Source organism: Dermacentor silvarum, chromosome 7 (genome assembly GCF_013339745.2).
Source record: "Dermacentor silvarum isolate Dsil-2018 chromosome 7, BIME_Dsil_1.4, whole genome shotgun sequence".
Taxonomy (NCBI): domain Eukaryota; kingdom Metazoa; phylum Arthropoda; class Arachnida; order Ixodida; family Ixodidae; genus Dermacentor; species Dermacentor silvarum.
The window spans coordinates 63,558,766-63,579,022 of record NC_051160.1 but is presented as its reverse complement, the minus strand read 5'-3'; the positions used below and the strand labels follow the sequence as shown (position 1 = coordinate 63,579,022).

The window sequence follows — 20,257 nt, the reverse complement described above, 5'->3', positions numbered from 1 at the left end:
CAGCAGTCACCTTACTGTATTTACTCCAATCTAATGTGCACTTTTTCCCCGATAAAACGGGTTCAAAAATTGCATGCGCGTTAGAATCGAGTACGACCCTAAATCTGCATACCATATCACCATCGGCATTTCAAAAGGCCACCTCGTACATGCTTCGAGCCTAGCTGCCGCTGCTTCCACGTACTGTAGTATGTGTGCTTAGGCATTAGTCTACCGTTTGTCTTTCCGTTTTCTCTATCAGCACGAAGTGCCGAGTTCATCATGATACCGCACTGAACAGGAAAGTGATCCTGTGTTTGGAGACGCGACCAAAATCGGGCCGCATCACGGACATTCAGAGTACCCAAAACTTACGTGCGGAGTGGAGGGTTTTCACCAGCAAGGCAACACGGAAGGGTTTCAGTGGACCGAAGCAGGACGTACTCTGCGACGATCCACTTCGGCAATACAATCACTTTGGCCCTATCTTGAAAACGATCTGTGACGGGGACAGAGTCTGGCGCGCGCTGTGTTTTCGCTACTTATAGTAGTACGCGTTGAAATGAGAGGCAGCACGAAGGTGAATTCGCTCGCTGCTGCTGCTGCGCTTCCTCACTCTAGCATTTTGACAGCAAGCTTCCGTGGTCCTCGAGTAAGATGTGTTGATGTTTTCTTGTGCGTGCGTGACACCATTCTTGTTAATTTATTACTCGGTTTACAAATTGATATGGCAAATAAAACTACTATCCTTACTTTGTATAGCTGTCTACTAATTTGCTATCACAAGCGACGCTTCGCTTTTTGGGCAAAACTGCGGCTTTTTTTATTCATTGCAACTTTAGTGCATTTGGAGTAAATCTTGTTTTTCCAAATGAGAGACAGTCAACTGCTGCTGCCCGACGCCGGTGAGCCGTGGGCAGAACGTGAGCTGCCGGGCTATGGGCCAGAGTTCCCCGACCAGCTGCCCGGCCAGAACGCCGCCGCCGTCTGCCGTGCTGCCGAGTCGCCTGTCTTCTCCCTTCAAGCCAGAGCTGCCACGCTCTGGTAGCCTGCACGATGGTCCGATACACCGACCTTTGGCGGGATCGACGCCACTTCTTGACCCGCCTCGTCTCCGCTTCGAGACTGTTATGCGCCCACACCCTCGCTGCCTGCCCGAACTTGCATGATCTCATTAGCGTTTTAGCTCCGAGTGTATTTCGTAGTACGAGTTCTTTTTGAGTGTTTATTTTCTGTTATTTTTTTCTCTCGTTCTAGTTGTATTCAAATTTTGTGTGTGTTATCCAACAAACGGCTTTGTCCTCAATCGGATTCTCGGAGGCTCCGCCTAAGAGAACCGTCTGAAACATTAAAATAAAAGAACCTGTCATCACAAATTGGCGTCCGCAACAGGACGAAGCCATTTGTTTGGATTCGTTTGCTAGTTCTAAAAGCTTAAAATGATGGCTAGCACACAGGAGATGTTAGCGTTAGCGCAGCGCATGGGGCTGGAAGGAGCGAAGTTGAAGGCGTGGTTAGATGAGCGCCAAGCGCAAGCTCAAGAAGAACGGGAAGCGGAGTGAAAAGAGCGGGCTGCATAACGAGAAGCAAAAAGACATTAGCTTGAGCGCGAGGCATGTGTGTTGCAACTGTGTCTCAAGATCGCGAAGGCACACTCACTGAGAGAGATTCGCGAGCTGGAGCAGTATACAAGCTCTATTGAGCAAGGGTTTGACGCGGCCTCCAGACTCAGCAGTTTGACATCTCTGTTTAGTGATCGCCCTGACCACCATCACGGTCTCTTGTTAGAAAAAGGCACTGCACAAGAGCGCAGCAGAGAAATAGGCAGGAAACGGACCATAGGTCCCAACATGAACTTTAAGGAGGTTGAGGATAGCTCGGGGAGCAGGCAGCAGGCAATTGCTAAGGAAAGTGAGGCACACATGCGCACCTGTGCTAGTAAAAGCACATTAGAGAAAGAGGCTCAGATGCGACTGGGCAACGGTGCGCATTGGCAGTGACCTAGAAGAGGACACCACCAGCAAGAAGGTACGCATGCGAACCGGTGCAGAAAAAAGAAAATCAAATAAAGAGGCACAAAGACCTCTAGAAAGCCCGACTGATTGGGCAAAGGTTCGCAAAGCCAATGGCTTCGAAGAGTGCGAGGCGAGCGATGAAATGCTCCCCCACTCTTCCGGTGTACCACTTGCGGTGGTGATAAGTGGCCTCAATAGGTCTGAGGACCACTCGAATAGCTCACCTCAAATGAGGGTAAGTTCGCCTGCCTGCAACCCCAAAGGCCACATAGGTCAATGTAAAATGGATTTTAGTACAGAGCTGCTCAACAAGGAGACCAATACAGAACACCTTGGCAAAGAGTCCATGAAGACTCAAGGAAAGAGACTCGTGACTTGCGCACCAAGTCACCAAGCGCGTCAGCACTTAGTGATGACGTCTGCATGCAAGGTGTAGGGGAATGCATGATCAGAAATATTAAGACAGCACAGTGTCGTTCCACTGGGGAACACAATGGGGTCATCTCACAGAGTGATCTAGATGTTAACATAGTGCCTGTGCATTCCTGTTTGTGTAATGAGGAAACAGATCAGTCCTCTCTAACATCAGCAGAAGCGAAAAGCATTTCCGCTGAGGTGCCGTGTGCATGTTTGTGCAATGGGTCCCAGCTATATATCAGCGTGCCTGAAGTGTTCCCTACAAGATTTATGCCCGACTGCACATATACAGAGCACATTTCATTTAATGCCAATGAGACCCAGCTTATGACTTTCCAATCAGTTCAGCACTTGAGTAAAGTCATTCAGGGGTCCTCAAGTATGCGTTCCGCAAGGGGCAAGAAATTGGCTCCAGTGCTATCATTTCAAACGCGGAAAAGATGCGCCGTTCGTCTTATCTGGGACACGATAACTTAATAAGCTGATGAATAGCCGGTTGCCCTCTCAGGATGTTGACCTTGGGACAGAAACATCATATTTGTTGTGAATTGAGGACTTCAACTTTAAATTACTTCAAGTGTTTTTTTTTTTTTTTTGTGAGTGTCGTGCTTTATACGCCCCATGAACTTGTTCGGGACTTAAAGGACTATATACAGAACATTTGTATGTTGATGAGTGCTACGCTATTATGACGTGCTTGCTCAGTGAACTTTGCCTGCCAGTGCAACATCGTGAACGCACGATATGTGTGGTGTTTAGAGCTTAAGTGTGAACTTGTCGCACACTGACCGGCAGTTTTTCCTCTGGAAAAACTTTTCCCAAAAAGGGGCTCTTGTGGTGTGTGAAGTGCGCGACAAAGTGCGGTGGATTGAGGCAACAAGAAGCAGATGACAAGGAGTGCGCGCGCCGAGGCGAATTCCGTGCTGGCTGAAAGACGACAACTTCGAAGAGCGGCCGGCACGTGAACGCGCGGCGCAAGAGAAGAAAACGAAAGGAAAAGCATCCAATCGCAAGAAAACACGGAGCTTTGAGCGGCCAATGGGAAAACGACTAATCGGCCAGACCTACAGAAAAGCAAGCCGCGCTGACAGAAGAAGGGAAGAGTTCCAGAAGCGGCACCAGGAGAAAGTCGGCCACCGGACCGGGGATTAAAGACGGCCGTCGAGTTCCGGACCTGAGTCACCAGGACTTCACCCAGCCGGGGCCTCTTGCCAACCCGTTCCTGGGCGTCGCCACTCTGCCCAATCGTCAATTGCTGCCCAAGGCCGGTGAGCGTCTGTCCCCGTGGGCAGAACGTGAGCAGTCGGGCTACGGGCCCAAGTTCCACGACCAGCTGCCCAGCCAGAACGCCACCGCCGTCTGCCCGTGTCGCCAAGCCGCCTGCCTTCCTGGGCATCGCCACTCTGGCCAATCGTCAACTGGTGCCCGAGGCCGGTGAGCGCCTGCGCCCGTGGGCAGAACATGAGCTGTCGGGCTACGGGCCCGAGCTCCACAACCAGCTGCCCGGCCAGAACGCCGCTGCCGTCTACCCGTGCCGCCAAGCCACCTGCCTTCCCGCTCCAAGCCAGAGCTGCCCCGCTCTGATCGCCCCGTCAATGATCCGACACCCTGACCATTGGTGAGATTGACGCTGCTTCTCTCGTCGTCTCACATCCGCTATTCCGCGTCGAGACTATTGTGCGCCCACACACTCACGACCTGCCCGAACTTGCCTGCTATCATTGTCGTTCTAGCTCCGAGTGCGTTTCGTGCCGTGATAGTCTTTTTGAGTGTTTGTTTTATGGATTACTTTTCGTTTCAGTTTTAATAAATGTTTATGTACGTTTTCCCACAAACGGCTTTGTCCTCAACTGGGTTCTGGGAGGCTCAGAGAACAGTCTAAACAATTAAACAAAAGAACCTGTCATCACAACGGTACTGTAAAGGACCTTTTCATTCTTTTTCTTTTTTTTTCGTCACGGAAAGCACGGTGCGCGTTACAATTAAGGGCGTATTCGAATCGAGTAAATACGGTAAGTCTCGTTACGATTTTGACAATGCCAGCAAAAAAAGACGGCTTCACGAAGATAGCATCGAACTCACAAACTATACAGTCTACTTTGCTGTTCAAGCAAAACGGCAGCTAAGAAAAGTGCTTGGAAACTCGGCAGGATATACTGATAACTCAAAATAAAGAAATACAGTAAAACCTGAACTCGGTTAATTCGAATTTCGGTTAATTCGAAGAATTTGAGCGGTCCCGTCATTCTCAATGCAAATTCTACCGGATAATTTGAATGGCCCGCTTGGCTCTATTCGGATAATTCGAAGTTTCCGGCAAGTAGCAACGTGCAGCGGTTAGGTTAGGGCGCTCCGTACAGTCGCCAACCGATTTTCCGAGCTCGAGGGGACTGAAAAATAGTCCGGAAAACTCGTTCGGCCGAAAAAAAAGTTATTAGTGCGGCTTAAAAAAATCTCTAATAATGCCCTGCCTCATACTACGCTTGGAGGGGATCGACCTGCTTGGATTTGCGCAGCAATGACGTCGTCTCCGTGTACAGTCGACACGAACGTCACCGTGTTAGCGATCTCCGCCAATGGAGTTCGCCACGAAGATCCAAGAAACGAGCTTCGCACCGCTTAGCTCTCGCGAAGGTACAGGAAGTAGCGCCGATCACTGAGACATGGGTCTCCGAGACACCTGCTCAGTGTACACGCCACGTTCAGAATAGCAACCGAAACTTGAGAAAAAAAAAAACTCGCTGAATTAACAAGCGTGATGTCAGCGCGCACGAACGAGCGCGGCCGCGAAGTTTCGTGCGGTCTATCGCTTCAACGGAAACTGAGCGGCGAGAGCACATCGCATACAAAAGGTCAGAGCCGTCTGGAGATCGCTTTCAAGATACGGTGCGCGCGAGAAACCGCTCCGGCACTAAATACGCAGTTAGAAGAGCAGAAGAGCACATACGGCGGGCGCGCGGCGCTGATTTTATCGCCCTTGGACTTTGTATGGAACCTCAGGGCGGCGCCGCCGACGGCGAAAATCCGCTTGCAGTGTCCATATAATTGGTATCGCAATAAAAAAAAACATCCCACAATAAATGGTTACAACGATAGTGCTGAGCGCATTACTAAGAAAAAAGAAAAAGAGCAGTACTCTGGAGCGTTTTGTCAGCCAAGGAAGAGCGGGCATGGCCTCCGAGACTGGAGGATTGCGCTAGCTCTCTATTGATAGCGCGCGTTCCAATCTTGGAGGCTACACAGCGAGCCACTGGAATCCAAGCCAGTGCAAAATCCAACATGGCGGCCTCCAAGATTGGGTAGAGCGGCTCGGAAAGAGCGATTTAGTCCGCAAAATCGAACTTTGGGGTCTCAATTCGTCCGAAAAATTAGGTGCGAAAATGCATGAACTCAATGGGAACCCTGACGGTGCATTTTTGAAGTCCGGAATATCCAGCAAGTCCAAATTTTTGGAGTCAAAGAGTCAAGCACCACCACGCCCGCTTTCGCGGCAGTTATCGATTCCGTGAACATCGTCCGCAACTTTGTTGAGTGCAGTGCGGGTGATATTTGTATGCTAAGTTTTTTGAGCCAGCTGGAGAGCATGGCACTAGGGGCGGTGAACCAGCGCGCCAAGTAATCCCGCATCGGTAATTACATTGAGTAATTTTTCTCGGACATGGAAAATAAAGGTGATTTCTTTTTGCTGCAAGTTCTTGCTTGTTTCTTTTTTTATTATTCATTTCGGTTAATTCGAAAATCCGCTTAATTCGAAGAATTTTCGCAGTCCGGCGACCTTCGAATTATCGAGGTTTTACTGTATGTCCATCTGAAACCTCTGCACGTCTCACACAGTTTCCCCACGATCTTGAAAAGCACGAATTTACCGATTTGCTTCTCTAAGTCCATTTCGAATGCAGAAATCTTTCCTTACTTTTTGCACATGAATGTCGCAAGTTGCTTGTGCTACAAAGTAGTCTTTCATATACTGATCGCAACACTAAATGTAAAGGCTCTTGTCACCAGGAAGTGAAACCACAGCGCACCTCTCGCATATCGAAGTGCTTGTTGCGCGTTTTTATTCACGATAAGGTAGAAATGGATGCAGTACAGAAGCAAATGAGCCTGTGTGGGTATGCACCCTGCCGCCATCAGCACACTTACCCTTCGAATCATGAGTAAATGTGCCCAGCAGTGTGTCCATTAGAATATGACGTTTAAATGACCGATAACGAGTCAACCAGACAGTTGCGTCATGTTTCGGGAGATTTGTAGCTGTGTCCGTACAATCGGGAGGATTGGCTAAAATTTGAGACTCTCTCGGAGAAACCGGGAGAGTTGGCAGGTATGGTATTTAATCCATGCTTTCTTGTGGAACATGTACCAGACTGGGGAAGCCTTTCGCATTCTTGAGGCAGAGTGGCGATCTGCTTTTGCCAATAAATGAACAGTCGCAGTTCGTGGGAATAGTATGCGCAGTGACCCAAGTTCATTTTTTGAGTCCTGGTTCATCTTGCGGCCTTCCATGATTTTCACCCTACTTTAGAGGAAATCCAAAATTGTCTGCTTGGAAATGCCAATTTCCTCACTCACGTCGGCGTGTGACCAGAAGCTTTGAACGTGATGATGTCAGCTTTCTTTTCCATCGTCAGCCTACAGGAGTGCTTTCCGTGCTTAGAAGCCATCGGCGACGATGACGAAGATGGAGTTGGTGCCTTTGCTGACACGGGGAAACCTTTGAATGAAAAAAAATTAACCGACGATTACGATACTCCCCAATACGAATTTTGAGCGCAGCTGTTTAGGTGCTTTGAATTTGCGATACATTGTGGCCAAGAATTTGATTCAGAACGACAGGGTCTTCTCGGCGGCGGCGCTGAGCCTCTGCTCGGGCAGCTCGTTTACCAGCAGCGGCAGACGAAGCATTTTTACTGGTTGCGTTGCTCATTGTTCAGAAATAAAGCGTGAACATGGGAACGCGGCTCGTGCAGAGTGCATCCTCTAGCGGCGGCGGTGGTGCAGGCAAAGTAGCGCATGCGCAGTGGGTCTGAAGCCCATGCCAGTGCTTTGTTTCCATATATGGTATCAGTGTACGCGCTCGCCGCATGCCTGGTCGCCGCCATGAAGCACGTCTTGTGTGGCACTCCGCTTTCCTCTTCACCCTTTCACCACAAGCTGTCGCTCTGCTTTCCTCCTTGTGCTTCCACTGCACCCTCCTCCTTCACTTTCCTCCATGCACTCTCTTCCCTATCGCCGTCTTACATCCCCCGCTCCGCTCTGCGTTCGCTCTTTCAGCCTTCGCTCTGCACGCTCGCTCGGTTACACCGAGGGATGCCGACACAGGACTCCCACGGTGACCCCGATGGCTCCCATTCTTGCTCAATGCAGGAACAGGCGCCTAAGAACTGCGCTCTAAAACACAGCATCAAACAGCAGGAAGCTTGGTAGCAAATGCTGAAGCAGCTACGCCTAGCATTGCAGAGCGCACAACAGCACAAAACATCCACACACCAAAAACCATGATTCCAAACACAAATGGCCATGGTGGCCAGCCGATCCGTGTGCAGAAGCGCTAGCTTGAAGTTGCGAGATGTCAAACTGGCAACAGTGGTGGATTCAATTAATGCCGTTTTGAACCTGCGGTCATGGCAAAAAGTCTAAAAATTGGACGGCAGAGGGTTTCAGCATCCGAAATTTAATATGTCATTATACATTGGCTCTATGGGGTATGCGATAACGCCGTGAGGGCGTCAAAACATTGTCGGACATGTCCATAAAATCGGCCGTTGGCTATATTCAGAGTTCCCTGCAGCACTTGCCATCTACAGTCGACGTCCGATTTCTCGGACCCTCAAGGGACCGCGAAAACGTCCGGAAAATCGGGCAGTCCGGAAAAATTAATGCACGTGAAAACGCACCTTTTTGGTAGGTATTTTTCGCTGACGGAGAGGGTCCACGGCCGGAGTACAAGATTCCCATTGCTATTCAGCCAATGCATCGTTAGAGCCGTTTATTTAAAAAAAAAAAAAACTACGTGGCCGGCACTACCTCATAGGTCAGCACTTGGGCGCAAAGAAGTCGCTTATTTTCTTTTGCACGGTCCGCTTGCCCGCGATCATGTCTGCCTCAATTTCAGTCAACGTCATGTTGCCGCTGTACACCGATGACAGAGTCATCAGTGCTCGCGTCAACTCCGAGCTCGTTGGCTGTGTAGGAGCTGGCTCTTCGTTCTCGGTGTCGGAGTCGTCGGAATCCTCCGTAACTTGACGAATGATTTCGTCATCGTTCAACTCCGCACATTGCTCGAGGTCTTTGTCAGCGTCGGCGAAGCCCTCAAAGGTTATCCCGGCTGGAATCGACACGCCGGCAGCGCGCAGGGGCCGTATTCTGAAACGTTCGCCTAGGCGAAATTTCTTTTTTCGCTTTCAGGCGTGTGCTGATTGGCTGTTTTAGCAAAATTGGATGAGCTGATTGGGTGGTTGAGCCCGACGTCATTCAATTTTGCTCAACCAGTCAATCAGCGCGCACGCTGATTTCGCCTAGGCGAACGTTTCAGAATACGGCCCCTGATCGTCGAAGGCAACGTCCGTGGATGGCAGTTCGTCACGCACGCGGTCCACTTGGGGCGAGACGGCCGTCTCGGCGTCGAGTGTGAAGCCCGCGTGGCGAAAACAGTTCCGCAGAGTCTCTTGCGTAACCGCCTTCCACGATTCCGCTAGCATGCCGACGGCAGACCTGAGGTCAACAGCGTAGCTTTTCCCGCTGTCGTAGCCTACGAGGAGGCTTTGTGCGCTTCGAAGGCGCGGACGAAGACGAAGGAGCAGTCGGTGCCATCGCTGTAAACGGCGAATCCGCTCAACGAAAAGCGCAGCACGAAACAGCTAGGAACTCGGTGGATGCTGAAGGTCGGGAAACGTGATCACTGAAGATAGCGCGCAGCAGCAAACGATCAACCGCACACACGACCGCAGAGCTGGCAGAGCTACGGCTGGCAACGGATTGACACGTGCGGTTTCGAGGTTACGGCAGCCGCGGCGCGGTGCGGCGGTGCTGCTGGCCACACCTGCGATGCGAGTATGGTGGGTTCGAGGATATGAAAACAACCAAAATGGCGGCGTCGATGGTGACTTTGGGTCGGCGGTTAACAGTAAAAAGTCCGGGAAATCGGATGGCGAAGGCTATAAGCGTCCGGAATTTCGGACTTTTTAATACATTGACTCTATGGGGAACTTGACGGTGCCACAGATGAGTCCGGGAAATCAGGCATGTCCGGAATTTCGGGCGTCCGGGAAATCGGACGTCGACTGTATCTCTAGCATCAATGTAGAGTAAAACCTTGTTCATACATTATGGAAAAAAAAAAACTGTTAGCCCTTCCACTGGGGTGGAGATGGAAGACCAGCGAAGCTGTACTATGGTGGGAATTATGTATTTCCAATTATGACTATTAAGATGTGATGGTGTAATTCGTTATTTGAACTATTAAAGAATAAGAAATATATATGATCCGGTGGTTCTCATTTATTTTGTGACCACAGGGACCATGGCTTTATGGTCGCTACGGTACACCGCCATAGGGTGTACGGCAAAGGTTGCCACATTCTTCATAAACACGTCATCAACGCCGCGCGCGTTTGGTGCGAACGCGGGCAAAACGCCGCCGCCGTCGACAACAGTTATGCGCATTGTTTGTGTGACCGCACACAACCGGTGGCGTGAGCAAGCGCGCCAGCAGCAGCGAGCGAAAGTCCATGCGGTATATCGCTTCAACCGAAATTGAGCGGCGAAAGCACAGCGCATACAAAGGTAGGAGCCGTACTGCAGATTGCTTTGAAGATACGGTGCGTGCGACCGCCCGGCGCCGCGCAAAGTACGAGTTGCTCGCAGAGCAGAAGCCGCAACCCCTCCCTCCCGCACTGCCTTCCCGCTGTCCTCCTTTCCCGTGGGAGATTGAGTCGCCAGTTCCCTTTGCACCGGGTCGCAAGATACGCATTTGGTGCCGCAGCTAAACGTCTCCTCCCCTCCCCCTATGGCGTTTCGCGCGACGGAAGAAGTCGTGTTTGCTCTCCGCCATGCGTTCGTTCCTCGTGAAAGCGCGCATCCTTCGTGCGCTTTCGCTCGCACATACAGCATACAGCCAAGGAGAGTTTTTTTCTACATCCAGACGCGACCATCGAAGAGTGAGCCCTTAATAGCTTCGCTGTAAAAAATGCGAGAAAAAGCGTACTAATGGGAAAAACATACAATCCAAAGTCACTAAACAATTTGGCAGACTCAACTCTATTTGACATCTACTCAAAGCTAAGCGTTGCGTGAATTGTTGCAGCATGAGATGCTGACGCACGCCGAAATGGTGAGACCCCCCGAGATGCGTGTTGTCGTTATTGTGGCTTTGGCAAGCTCATGTTTGGACTTTTAGAATTTGGCCTGGGTCAGCACTTCTGGCGGGGCATTTTGGCGGGAACTTTTGACGTGTGTCCACTCGGCGAGAATTGTGGCACAAGATGTCGAGGCATGTCGAGCTAGTGGGGCCCGAGCAAGCCAAGTGCGAATGTTGTTGATTTCCTATTGCATAGTGACAGGAAACCCAAACGAAATCAAGCTAGTGGGAGACACCTGAACGCAACAAAACATGACGCTCACTTCACGCAGCCTGCAGCAGGGAACAGCAGCACGTTTGGTTATCACGTATTAAAAGCGTGCAGTACGCTTCCAATGGCAGTACCCTACGTGGGCTGGAAAAAGATGGGTAAGGATGCTTATCTCAATAGGGTTGATGGTGATAGGTATGAGAATGTGGAGAGATTGGTCAGCAACTGTATGTATTTTGTCACCCATTCTTAGTGAAGCGCTAGACTGTTCTAAATAAACTGCAAGAAAAGAATAGTGTGCTCTCATTCTCGGCACAGCTACAGAGGTGAAGAGGTCAACTCACATGCCTCGAGATGAAACAGGAAAGTGGACCAATCTCGGTGAACAGGCCAACCTGCAAGAGCACAGATAAGTAATGTGGAAAGTTGGGCGAGTTGGTCATTAATCATCACACCGTATTGGTGAAGCAGCACACTGACAAGGTGGAGCGACACAAGAACACAGAATTTTGCACCCTAATGTGGTAACAAAAACAGCCCTCCAAAAAAGAAAACCTGCAAGTCACATACACAGAGGATGGTGTATCCACATGCCCAGCAAATTGCTACATCCAAGGCAAAACAGCCTCACATGGCCCTGAGAAGGTAATGAACTGTTTAGACCACACTGAATCTGGCAAGGGCACAAAATTTTAATACCGGCACTGGCAAGGCTGTCTAATACCAGTGTAACACAGGCATTTCAAAAGCCTTCAAAATGATTGTCCATTGCCCGAACATTGTATTAAACATACACACGGGCAGCTACCAACAGCTGCCAAGTAAGTAGTCTATCGAGCTGACAAAGTTGCATGTAAGTCTAGTGAAATGCCAAACACCTTCATGTGGCAAGGTGCACGGGCGCCCTCGTCACAAGCTTGTTTATAATAGCGCACCGTTAACACATTCGATGAGAAAAAATGAGCAAAAAACTATTCAGACTGCAGAAATAATGTTGTCTGGTAGCAACAAGTGCAAGTTCCATACCATGACAAAAACACACTGAAGCTAGAAGCCTCAATGTGAAGCCTCAATGTGAAGTGAAGGTGGAGTGACGTAGGTCGCCCTGGCAACAGGAATTCATACGGTGCATTGGCACGGCCACCGGCTTCATTGTTCAAATCACCCACCATGGCGCAAAAAGAGGTTCGCAACATTTGAAATTTAGCACGTTGTAAGGTAATCGACATGGGCCGGGACTTTTAAAAAATTTGCGTCATCCCTAAATTCATATCAGGCAGGGCATATCATCAAGATTCTACTGTATTCTCACGTAGGGGCCGAACTTTCATTCAAGAATTTTAGGCCCAAATTTGTTGGGTGCCGCCCTACGTGGTTAAAAAGTAAACAACCTTGTATATTTGCTTTGAAAAACAGATGTGCCTTGCCACCATGTGTGACAACCTTAGGACACCTTCATTTTAGGCTTTGTTTGACATTTTATTCGTCATCGTTGGCACAGTAACCACAGAGCTGTAGCATCCTATTCTATGAAGCAGCTGGAATCTGTATCACTGCACGCACGCTATTATAAGAGGAAGCTGTTCTAGAAAAGAGAGCTCTGACATCGTACCGCATGTAAGGTTGCACGATGGAAAGAAAATTAGAGGTTTTCTTGAAACACATGAATGAAATATTTCAGTCAATAGCACCCACATGGCTTTTGCGCTGCATGGGAGCATCCAAACCTTGCGGTACAACCATGTACAGTATGAATGAAGCAAGAAGCCAATGGGTAGTGCCCCAAGTGGTGTATGTAGCACGAACACGTCCACAAAGCACGACAAGCCACGAAGCACCAGAATACGAATTTCATCAGTTTCTTGTCAATGAGAATTAATTGAAGAAATAACAGAAGAGGAAGCCTATACGCCATGCAATATAACACTATGCACTGCGCCAATACCGCATTGTTCAAAGGTGAAGCCATCCTCGAATGCTGCACTGCATGCAATTTGCACGGCAAAAAGATCCAGAGGTTTTCACGTAAAATGTGAATGGAATGTTCTAGCCGATAATACTACTCACATACCGTATTTATCCGAATCTTGGCCGATAGTTCTTTTGCAAATAATCATATACGAAACTCTAAGGGTCGGCTTAGATTTGAGAATTTTGAAAAACGCGGCACTTTTTAACTGAAACTGATAAACATGGTGCATAGTTAGCGCCATCTAGAAAAGTCAGTATCGTAGCCGCTACTACGCGCACTGCATGTGAATACGCAGTGCGCGGTACTCAGACTGTAAGCTTGTACAGTTACAGCAGCTTCGGCGAGCATCCTGCTTTCATTGATGCCCTCCGTGCTTGCGGCACAGAAGTCATTGCTTCAGTGCAGGTGCACGATATTGCTGCTGAGGGAAGAAGCAAGACAGAAAATGTATTTACAATATGTACACGACTGACATGGACAACTCCACAGCAGGCCAGTCACTGAAGCGTCGTCTTCTTCAGCCCCAAGCTCGTGCTCGTCTTCCTCGATGTTGTGCAGAGCAGTGTGGCATATTCCCGCCCAGCGTGGAAGCACCGTCCCGGTGCTTCTTAAGTAGAAGAGGACTGGTATCATTTTAGGCAGCTGACATGAACGACGTCATGGGAAGTCTGGAGGGAGCGAGTAGTAGGTGTGACTGGAGAGATCTCGTAGGTCACGTGGCGGAGGACCCGGTAGGGACCGGAGTAGTGAGACCATTAGTTTTTCAGAGAGGCCGACACGGCGGGTCGGAGACCATAAAAGGACAAGATCCCCGGCAGCATAGTCGCCGTCACGGTGACGACTGTCATAAATGCATTTCTGCTTGTTCTGAGAAGCGAGGACTGTTCAGCTCCGGCAGCTTTAGTAAGTATCTGCAACACAGCATGCACTCCCTGTTGTTTCAACTTGTGTGGCACTTCTGTGGAGAAATCCGCAGGTGGCTCAGTTCGCCATTTATGGTTGCCCATGTAATCTTTACCGCAAGAGCCTTCTGCAAGAGATGCTGGTCACCTACGATGCTAACAAGAGCTACAGCATAGACCTCCTCAGCGCTCTTCATTTGGTCAGCCATTCATGGAAAGAACTGTCGCCAACAAAGATTGCCAACTGCTTTGCGCATGCAGGGTTTTCCCGAGCACGCTTATTTCATGACGAACCAGAGGATCATCAACAGGTGTGCAACGAAGTACGCAGAAGTGAGCACAAAATGGTTGCGGAGGACCCTGAAGATGACTTCGGCTCGTTCGCGTACGCTGACACAGCTTCCTGCTTTCATCACGGACACCAGGGTTTTAGCGTTGGGTCGTCCTGATGAAGGACTAGCAACAGATGAACATCGGGAGATACAGACAATGGCGCAGACGCATCTGCTTCACAACAGAATTGGATGCAGCGGCAGTAACTACAGACTTACGCAATGCTTGAAGTTGGAAGTGGTGTCGCTTGTGCCTGGCAGAAACTTGCCGGTGACTAAACTGACCTCCTCTTTCTTGGTGGAATTAAGAGAAAAGCACAGCAGTCTCTGAGGTGGGAGTGCTTGAGCATCTTTTTTTTTTTTTTAGTTGCGTGGTGTTGTCTGTTCAGCGTTTGGTAAGCTTCAGGCTTTGGCAAGCTCCTTCCATTTGCGCTCCTTGAATTCGGCCTGGGTCAGCACCTTCTTCAAGTAAGGTATTTTGGCGGGAAGTTATGAACTGACCACTCGGCACGAATTGTTGCAGCACGAGACGTTGATGCGCATTAAGTTAGGGGGCCCGAGCAGCCCAAGCTGCGGGTTGTTGTTTTCCTAATGCATAGCGTTTTAAGACGGCAATGGAAAACAAATAAAATCGAGTTGGTGGGCAATCCCAGAATGCGATGCCATTAAAGCAAAACATGACACTCGCTCCAAGCCGCCGGCAAAAAAAAAAAAAAATTAGTTAACTTACGGGGTATTATGTGCCGGAACCACGATCTGATTATGAGGTACACCTGTAGTGGGGGACTCCGGAATAATTTCGACCACCTGGGGTTCTTTAACGTGCACCTAAATCTAAGTGCACGTGTGTTTTCGCATTTCGCCCTTATCAAAATGCGGCCGCCGTGACTGGGATTTGATTTGGCGACCTCGTGCTTGCAGCAGGGAGCATTTTGGGTTATCGCCTATTAAAAGGATACAGTATGTTTCCAATGGCACTATGCCCCACGCACTGTTGGAACAGGTGAAGATGCTTATCTCAATAGGGTTGGCAGCGACAGCTGAGAATGTGGCGTGTGAACACCTGCGAGGAGATGTGCTCGCACCGGAACAGGCGACTGAGTGCGCATCGGCATTTTCAGGTGACACGACGGGCGAGTACTGCGGGGATGCTGCTGTGGTGGGCAACTATTGTTCTCGATGGCGCCCTCACGCCTTTTTTTGTTGACAAGGGATCTGGTGGCTCGAAAACTTATGATCCGATCGCAGTTTGGCAATGTACAGAATGTTGTTGCCAAAAGATTTGTGTTTTCTGGGAATGTATAAACCAGTAAAAAGAAACGTAACTGTAGTGGGTCACTTCTTGCGTTCTCCATTGCAAACATTGGCGCCGGCAAATCGTACGAAATGGGATTGTATTCATGAGGTTCTACTATACTTGGTTTCACTTTAATGAAAATTTTCAATAACCGTTTAGTTTGCCATGAAGCAGCAATGAGACTTCTTCGCTTCAAAAGAGTTCAAGATCTTTGAAGGCCATCGACTCAACAGCCAATGAATACTGCACATGTGGCATGGGTATAAAATACCAGGAAGGTAGGCGAGAGCCTTGTAGTGTGCCTAAGCAGTTCCCGCTTCCCACATCGCATGACTGGCAAGTGGGCCTCATGAGGTCAAAATGAATACATCTCTCGTCGGCAAAATGTGATAGCAACATGTAAGTAGGCTGCCCGAAGTTCTGAAAAGTATGCTGAAGGTTCTCTAGTATCGCAGAATGAGCCTAAACGAAGATCCATACCAAATTTTAAGATTTTTTTTTCTTTAGGGAAGCCTTGTTTATGTAGTCAGACAGGTTTCGATGCTGTGATTGGTGGTTAGAATGACTTACTGCAGAGGTCACTACTTTTATGCGTCACTGAGGTTACTGCAGAGGTTACTGCAGAGGTTACATTTAAAGCTAAGCTTTGCTTATTGTGTCCAAATGGTTTAGATGCTGTGGGCGGTGGTGATGATTGGACTGTAAAGAGGGTGAATGCAGTCAGTGAGGAGGGGGAAAGGGGCGGCGCTAAGAGGAGGAAGGCACTAACGCCTGTCAATATTAGTTTGCACAAGCAATGACATCATAGGGTGAGGAGAGGGCGCAGGGCAGCACTGATTGGTCAGCATAACCAATCACATCATCCGGCTGCATCGGTAGAGTGGACTCGGAAGCTTCACTTACAATGATTCCCACAGGGTGTGAAATGTGCATGACTGTTTCTCCTTCTTAGTTTTTTTTTTTTCCAGCAAACTAACACTTGCCTGCAACACACGGCAAGTAGGTCTGATATCATTAATTCCCCAGTGCTCACGAAGATTGACTGCTGTTACAGAAGCCCCCATAGACAAACTGACAAATTACCAGTGTTCTTTAGAAAGGTTGTTGGATCTCAGCTCGTGGGCCTAAAATGAGAAAGTTTTCCTGCCGCTCATCAACCAAACGAAGATGAATCCGCAAACGAAGGCAAACACAGTCAACCAGTGGACATTATCATTTATTTAGATAAAGATTACAAACTGATGTAGTACTGAAACTTGAAATTGATATTAATAATAAATTATTTATAAGTGCTGTGCCTAATTTCTTCATCTTATTTCCCCTATTTCCTCGCGTGTTTGCTTTTCAGCTACAATGGCACTGCAAGCCCCCCACACAGGATAAAAAACACAACATTCTGTAGATATCGCAATAACGGAAAGTGCAAAGCCTGCGGAGAGCCCCAAGCTTTTAAAACCCTCTATTACGTGCTATTATGACCAAGACATACCTTGTTGACTTGTGTGACTACAGCATCAAGCACTTCTCCCTTGAAGGGCCTGAAGACGATGGCCTTGTACCGAACGGGATACACGACAAATCCCCTGCCAGGCTGGATCAGGCCGCCGCCAATGTTGTCGATGGTTGTCACAGCCACGACAAAGCCGTACCTGCCACCACATCATTCGTGCAGTTAGCAACAATTTCTCAAAGTTACGGGGGGGGGGGGGGGACAGTCAATATTTAACATTTCAAATATGATCAAACACTCCTTGCAAAATAATTAAATAATTTGCTTTTCGAAGCAGCTCGACATTCATTTCTGTTCAACTATAAGGTATAACGCCTATTGCAGTCTACAGGGAGAAAAAAAACTGATGCAAGTGATAAAAGCGGTGACTGTTTGAACGGCCATGCTGCCAGAGAGCCGCGACTGCTGTACAGAGGTGCCAGTTTCTGAGCAGGCGCTTCAAGTAGCTAATTTCGGCTAATAATTTCCAGTCATTCAAAAAGTGTGCCTTGCCTTTAGCACCTTACGAATTTGTTTTCTTGATCTAGGCAAAGGAAGTTATTATTTGCACAAGCTCAGCCTGTGTGCATCTCTTTAAAATGATGTGTGGTGCAGTACTATCACACTTGGCTTCGTCAACCAACATGGTGCTCTATGCGCACCTGGTGACATGTTGTTTCCGTGTTTCATTACTGTCATTGTGATGGTGGGTGAGACATGATCACCTTTCAGTTTCTTTGCATTTATAAGCTCGTCTATTAGCCAACATAGTAAACCCCTGATGGACTCTTTAGGAACCTTAATGTTTAAAATAAATAAATGTACCGCTTTAAATGGTGTTACATGTACTTAATAATCTAAATAAGCCTTATTATTATCATATTTACCACATGAACTTCCCAAAAACATTCATTTTGCTTTGTTTAGAAATGAGAAAGTATTCGGTATTAGATTAAATTTTCAAAAGTAATTTTGCTCAAACATTCATATAGGGTGCATGCACTTGATGTCATCCGCAAGGAGCGCTACCGTCGTCCGCGGTTGCCAATATGTTGGCGGTCGCCGTCCTTAGGCGGCCTAGGCACTGGCAGTAGCGCAACGGACGATTCAGCGGAAGGTTGCACTTCAGTATTTATAGTGTGTTCGGTGACTATAATGCACTTAAGCGCATACGCACGCGGTTTAGATAAACCTGAGCTATTGCGCTACGAAGAAAAAGTGCGCTTGTGCGGAGGCATCGACCCACTTGAGCTGAAAGACACTGAACTTCAGCGCGATGACAGGCTGCTGTCTCGCGTGGATTTCACCGATATCAAGGAGTATCTTGTGCACGGAACAAGTTTTGTGTGTTGCGCGAGCAACTAAAATCATACAAATCCATGAAAGGCCGTAATTATTTGACGATCGGCTGGGTGCAGCAGCCATTCGTCAAATTTTTGTTGTCGTTGTTGTTGTCAGAAAGGTTAGCAAGCGTCCATCGTTTATTTTTGTTTGCTTTTTTTTCCCCTCCTTTTTTTTGGTGAAATAGCCGTGTGAATTGTGAGTGCATCCCATAACCACGGTAATGGGATGTCGCGGTTGGAGAGGGATTAGATGCAGCAGTTGCCAGCGGTCGTATTCAAATGGTTTTTTAGACCTCCACAACCGTTGCGTGCCGTGCATGTGTTTTAGTGCTGGTTAGAGACGGGCAGCTTTCGAAAGAAACAAGTATATTGTATTTGTAACTTCTTTCCTCTTTAATGACCGTCAGCATTTACGAGGTCCCGTAAATGCCATTAGTTTGAAAAGTAGTAAGTGCTCCAACTCAATCTGCAGCCACCACAATTTTCAAATTAAATTCACATTTTTAGATCTCGACGCTTAAGCTGTCTGTTTGTACTTGCAGCTTCGTCATTCATGGTCATTCAATGAAAAGCTGCTCGCACCGTGGCTTCTCATAAAAGAAGACGCCGACACCGCGCAGTTCACCATTATGCCGCTGCTGCATTGGCGCACAATCGCGGCACGTATAGTCTCTCCGTGCACGCAGATCCACTAATTCAAGTACTTTCTACGTAATAACATGCACTCACGGCTCCGCGCACAAAACAATGATGTGTGCGAACTCCCCACGACGGCTTGGAAGACAGCGATCTCCAATACTTACGCGACGCACGGACGAACCGACGACCGTAAACATGGCGCGGCTGCCCGGCGATGCTGTCGCCGCCTCGCGGATCAAGGTTCAGTGCGTACCCCCTATTCAATTAAGTTTCACAATTCAAGTATCCGTCTTGAAATGCCAAGACAGTCTGTAGTAACGGAAGTTATTAACGTAATGAACTGCCTGATTAATTACGAAAATTTGAGCTTAGCTCGTTGACAAGCATAGAAACTTTGCAACATTCATTTAAAAGATTGCTTACATGCAGTAAAATCATGAATGAAAAGGGCACACAAATCTATCCATATTGCCCACAATGAAACCGTGGTAGAAGTTGCGGCAAGGTTTTTCACAAGGGTACTTTTAACAATCCAGATTGTTTCAACATCCGTCCTTGGCATCCTGGGAGGCTGTAGTTATTCTGCACCTTCAATGCAGTGTCCATGGTGTAAGACAGCTGTGCACAGGGCAAACCGGTCAGTCAATCTACAAATCACCTCACCAGCTAACCATAACTAGCATCACCTGCTGAAGTTCTGTCTCACGTCAATTCAACTCTTCAACCAGTGATATCACAATTCCAGCCTACGATGGCCAAAGATGGCTGCCCCATTCCGCACCTGGTGCTAACAACAAGGTAAACGAATCGTGAATTCTAATTTTTACAAGAAAGAAAATTAAAATTTACTTTTCTCCTTTCGGCAGCGATGCATCCTCATATTAGCTAATATGGTTAATGCATTACGCAAGCTAAACGCACGCACACACGTCTTAAGTACAAAAACAGGCTATTTCCAAGTAGAGCCTAACTGATGGGTTAAGATGGCGTGGCCTCTCCCGTTAACAATTTGCGATCAAATGGCATTAGGGGAGCCGTTATGCCACGTTAGCACGCTCTGATATGCCGTTACCTCTTGGTTATGTTTTATACCGGTGTCGCACGACCACTTTTGATCGCGATCAAGCCCGATCCGGATCGAAATTCTCGACTGTGATTGGCTCCCTCGCGCAAATGAGCCAATCACGACCTGATCGATCCGAATCAGGCTTGATCGCTATCAAAAGTGCGCCGTGTGACACCGGTATTACAATCGGACACAATTCACGTACATGTCGAGTCTATCGGCGTAATGAGCAGCAG

The 20,257-nt window shown here is 48.3% G+C and overlaps 1 protein-coding gene across 1 annotated transcript in view; it reads right to left on the bottom strand.

Moving 5' to 3' along the window:
- LOC119458123 (DNA-directed RNA polymerase II subunit RPB7) overlaps positions 1-20,257 on the bottom strand; it is a 51,833-nt gene that overhangs the window by 31,047 nt on the left and 529 nt on the right. The window contains exons 3-4 of the mRNA XM_037719946.2: positions 16,974-17,133; positions 11,326-11,376 (exon numbers count right to left, since the gene is read on the bottom strand). Of these exons, the coding sequence (XP_037575874.1) occupies positions 11,326-11,376; positions 16,974-17,133 (211 nt within the window). The remainder of the gene's footprint in view (positions 1-11,325; positions 11,377-16,973; positions 17,134-20,257) is intronic.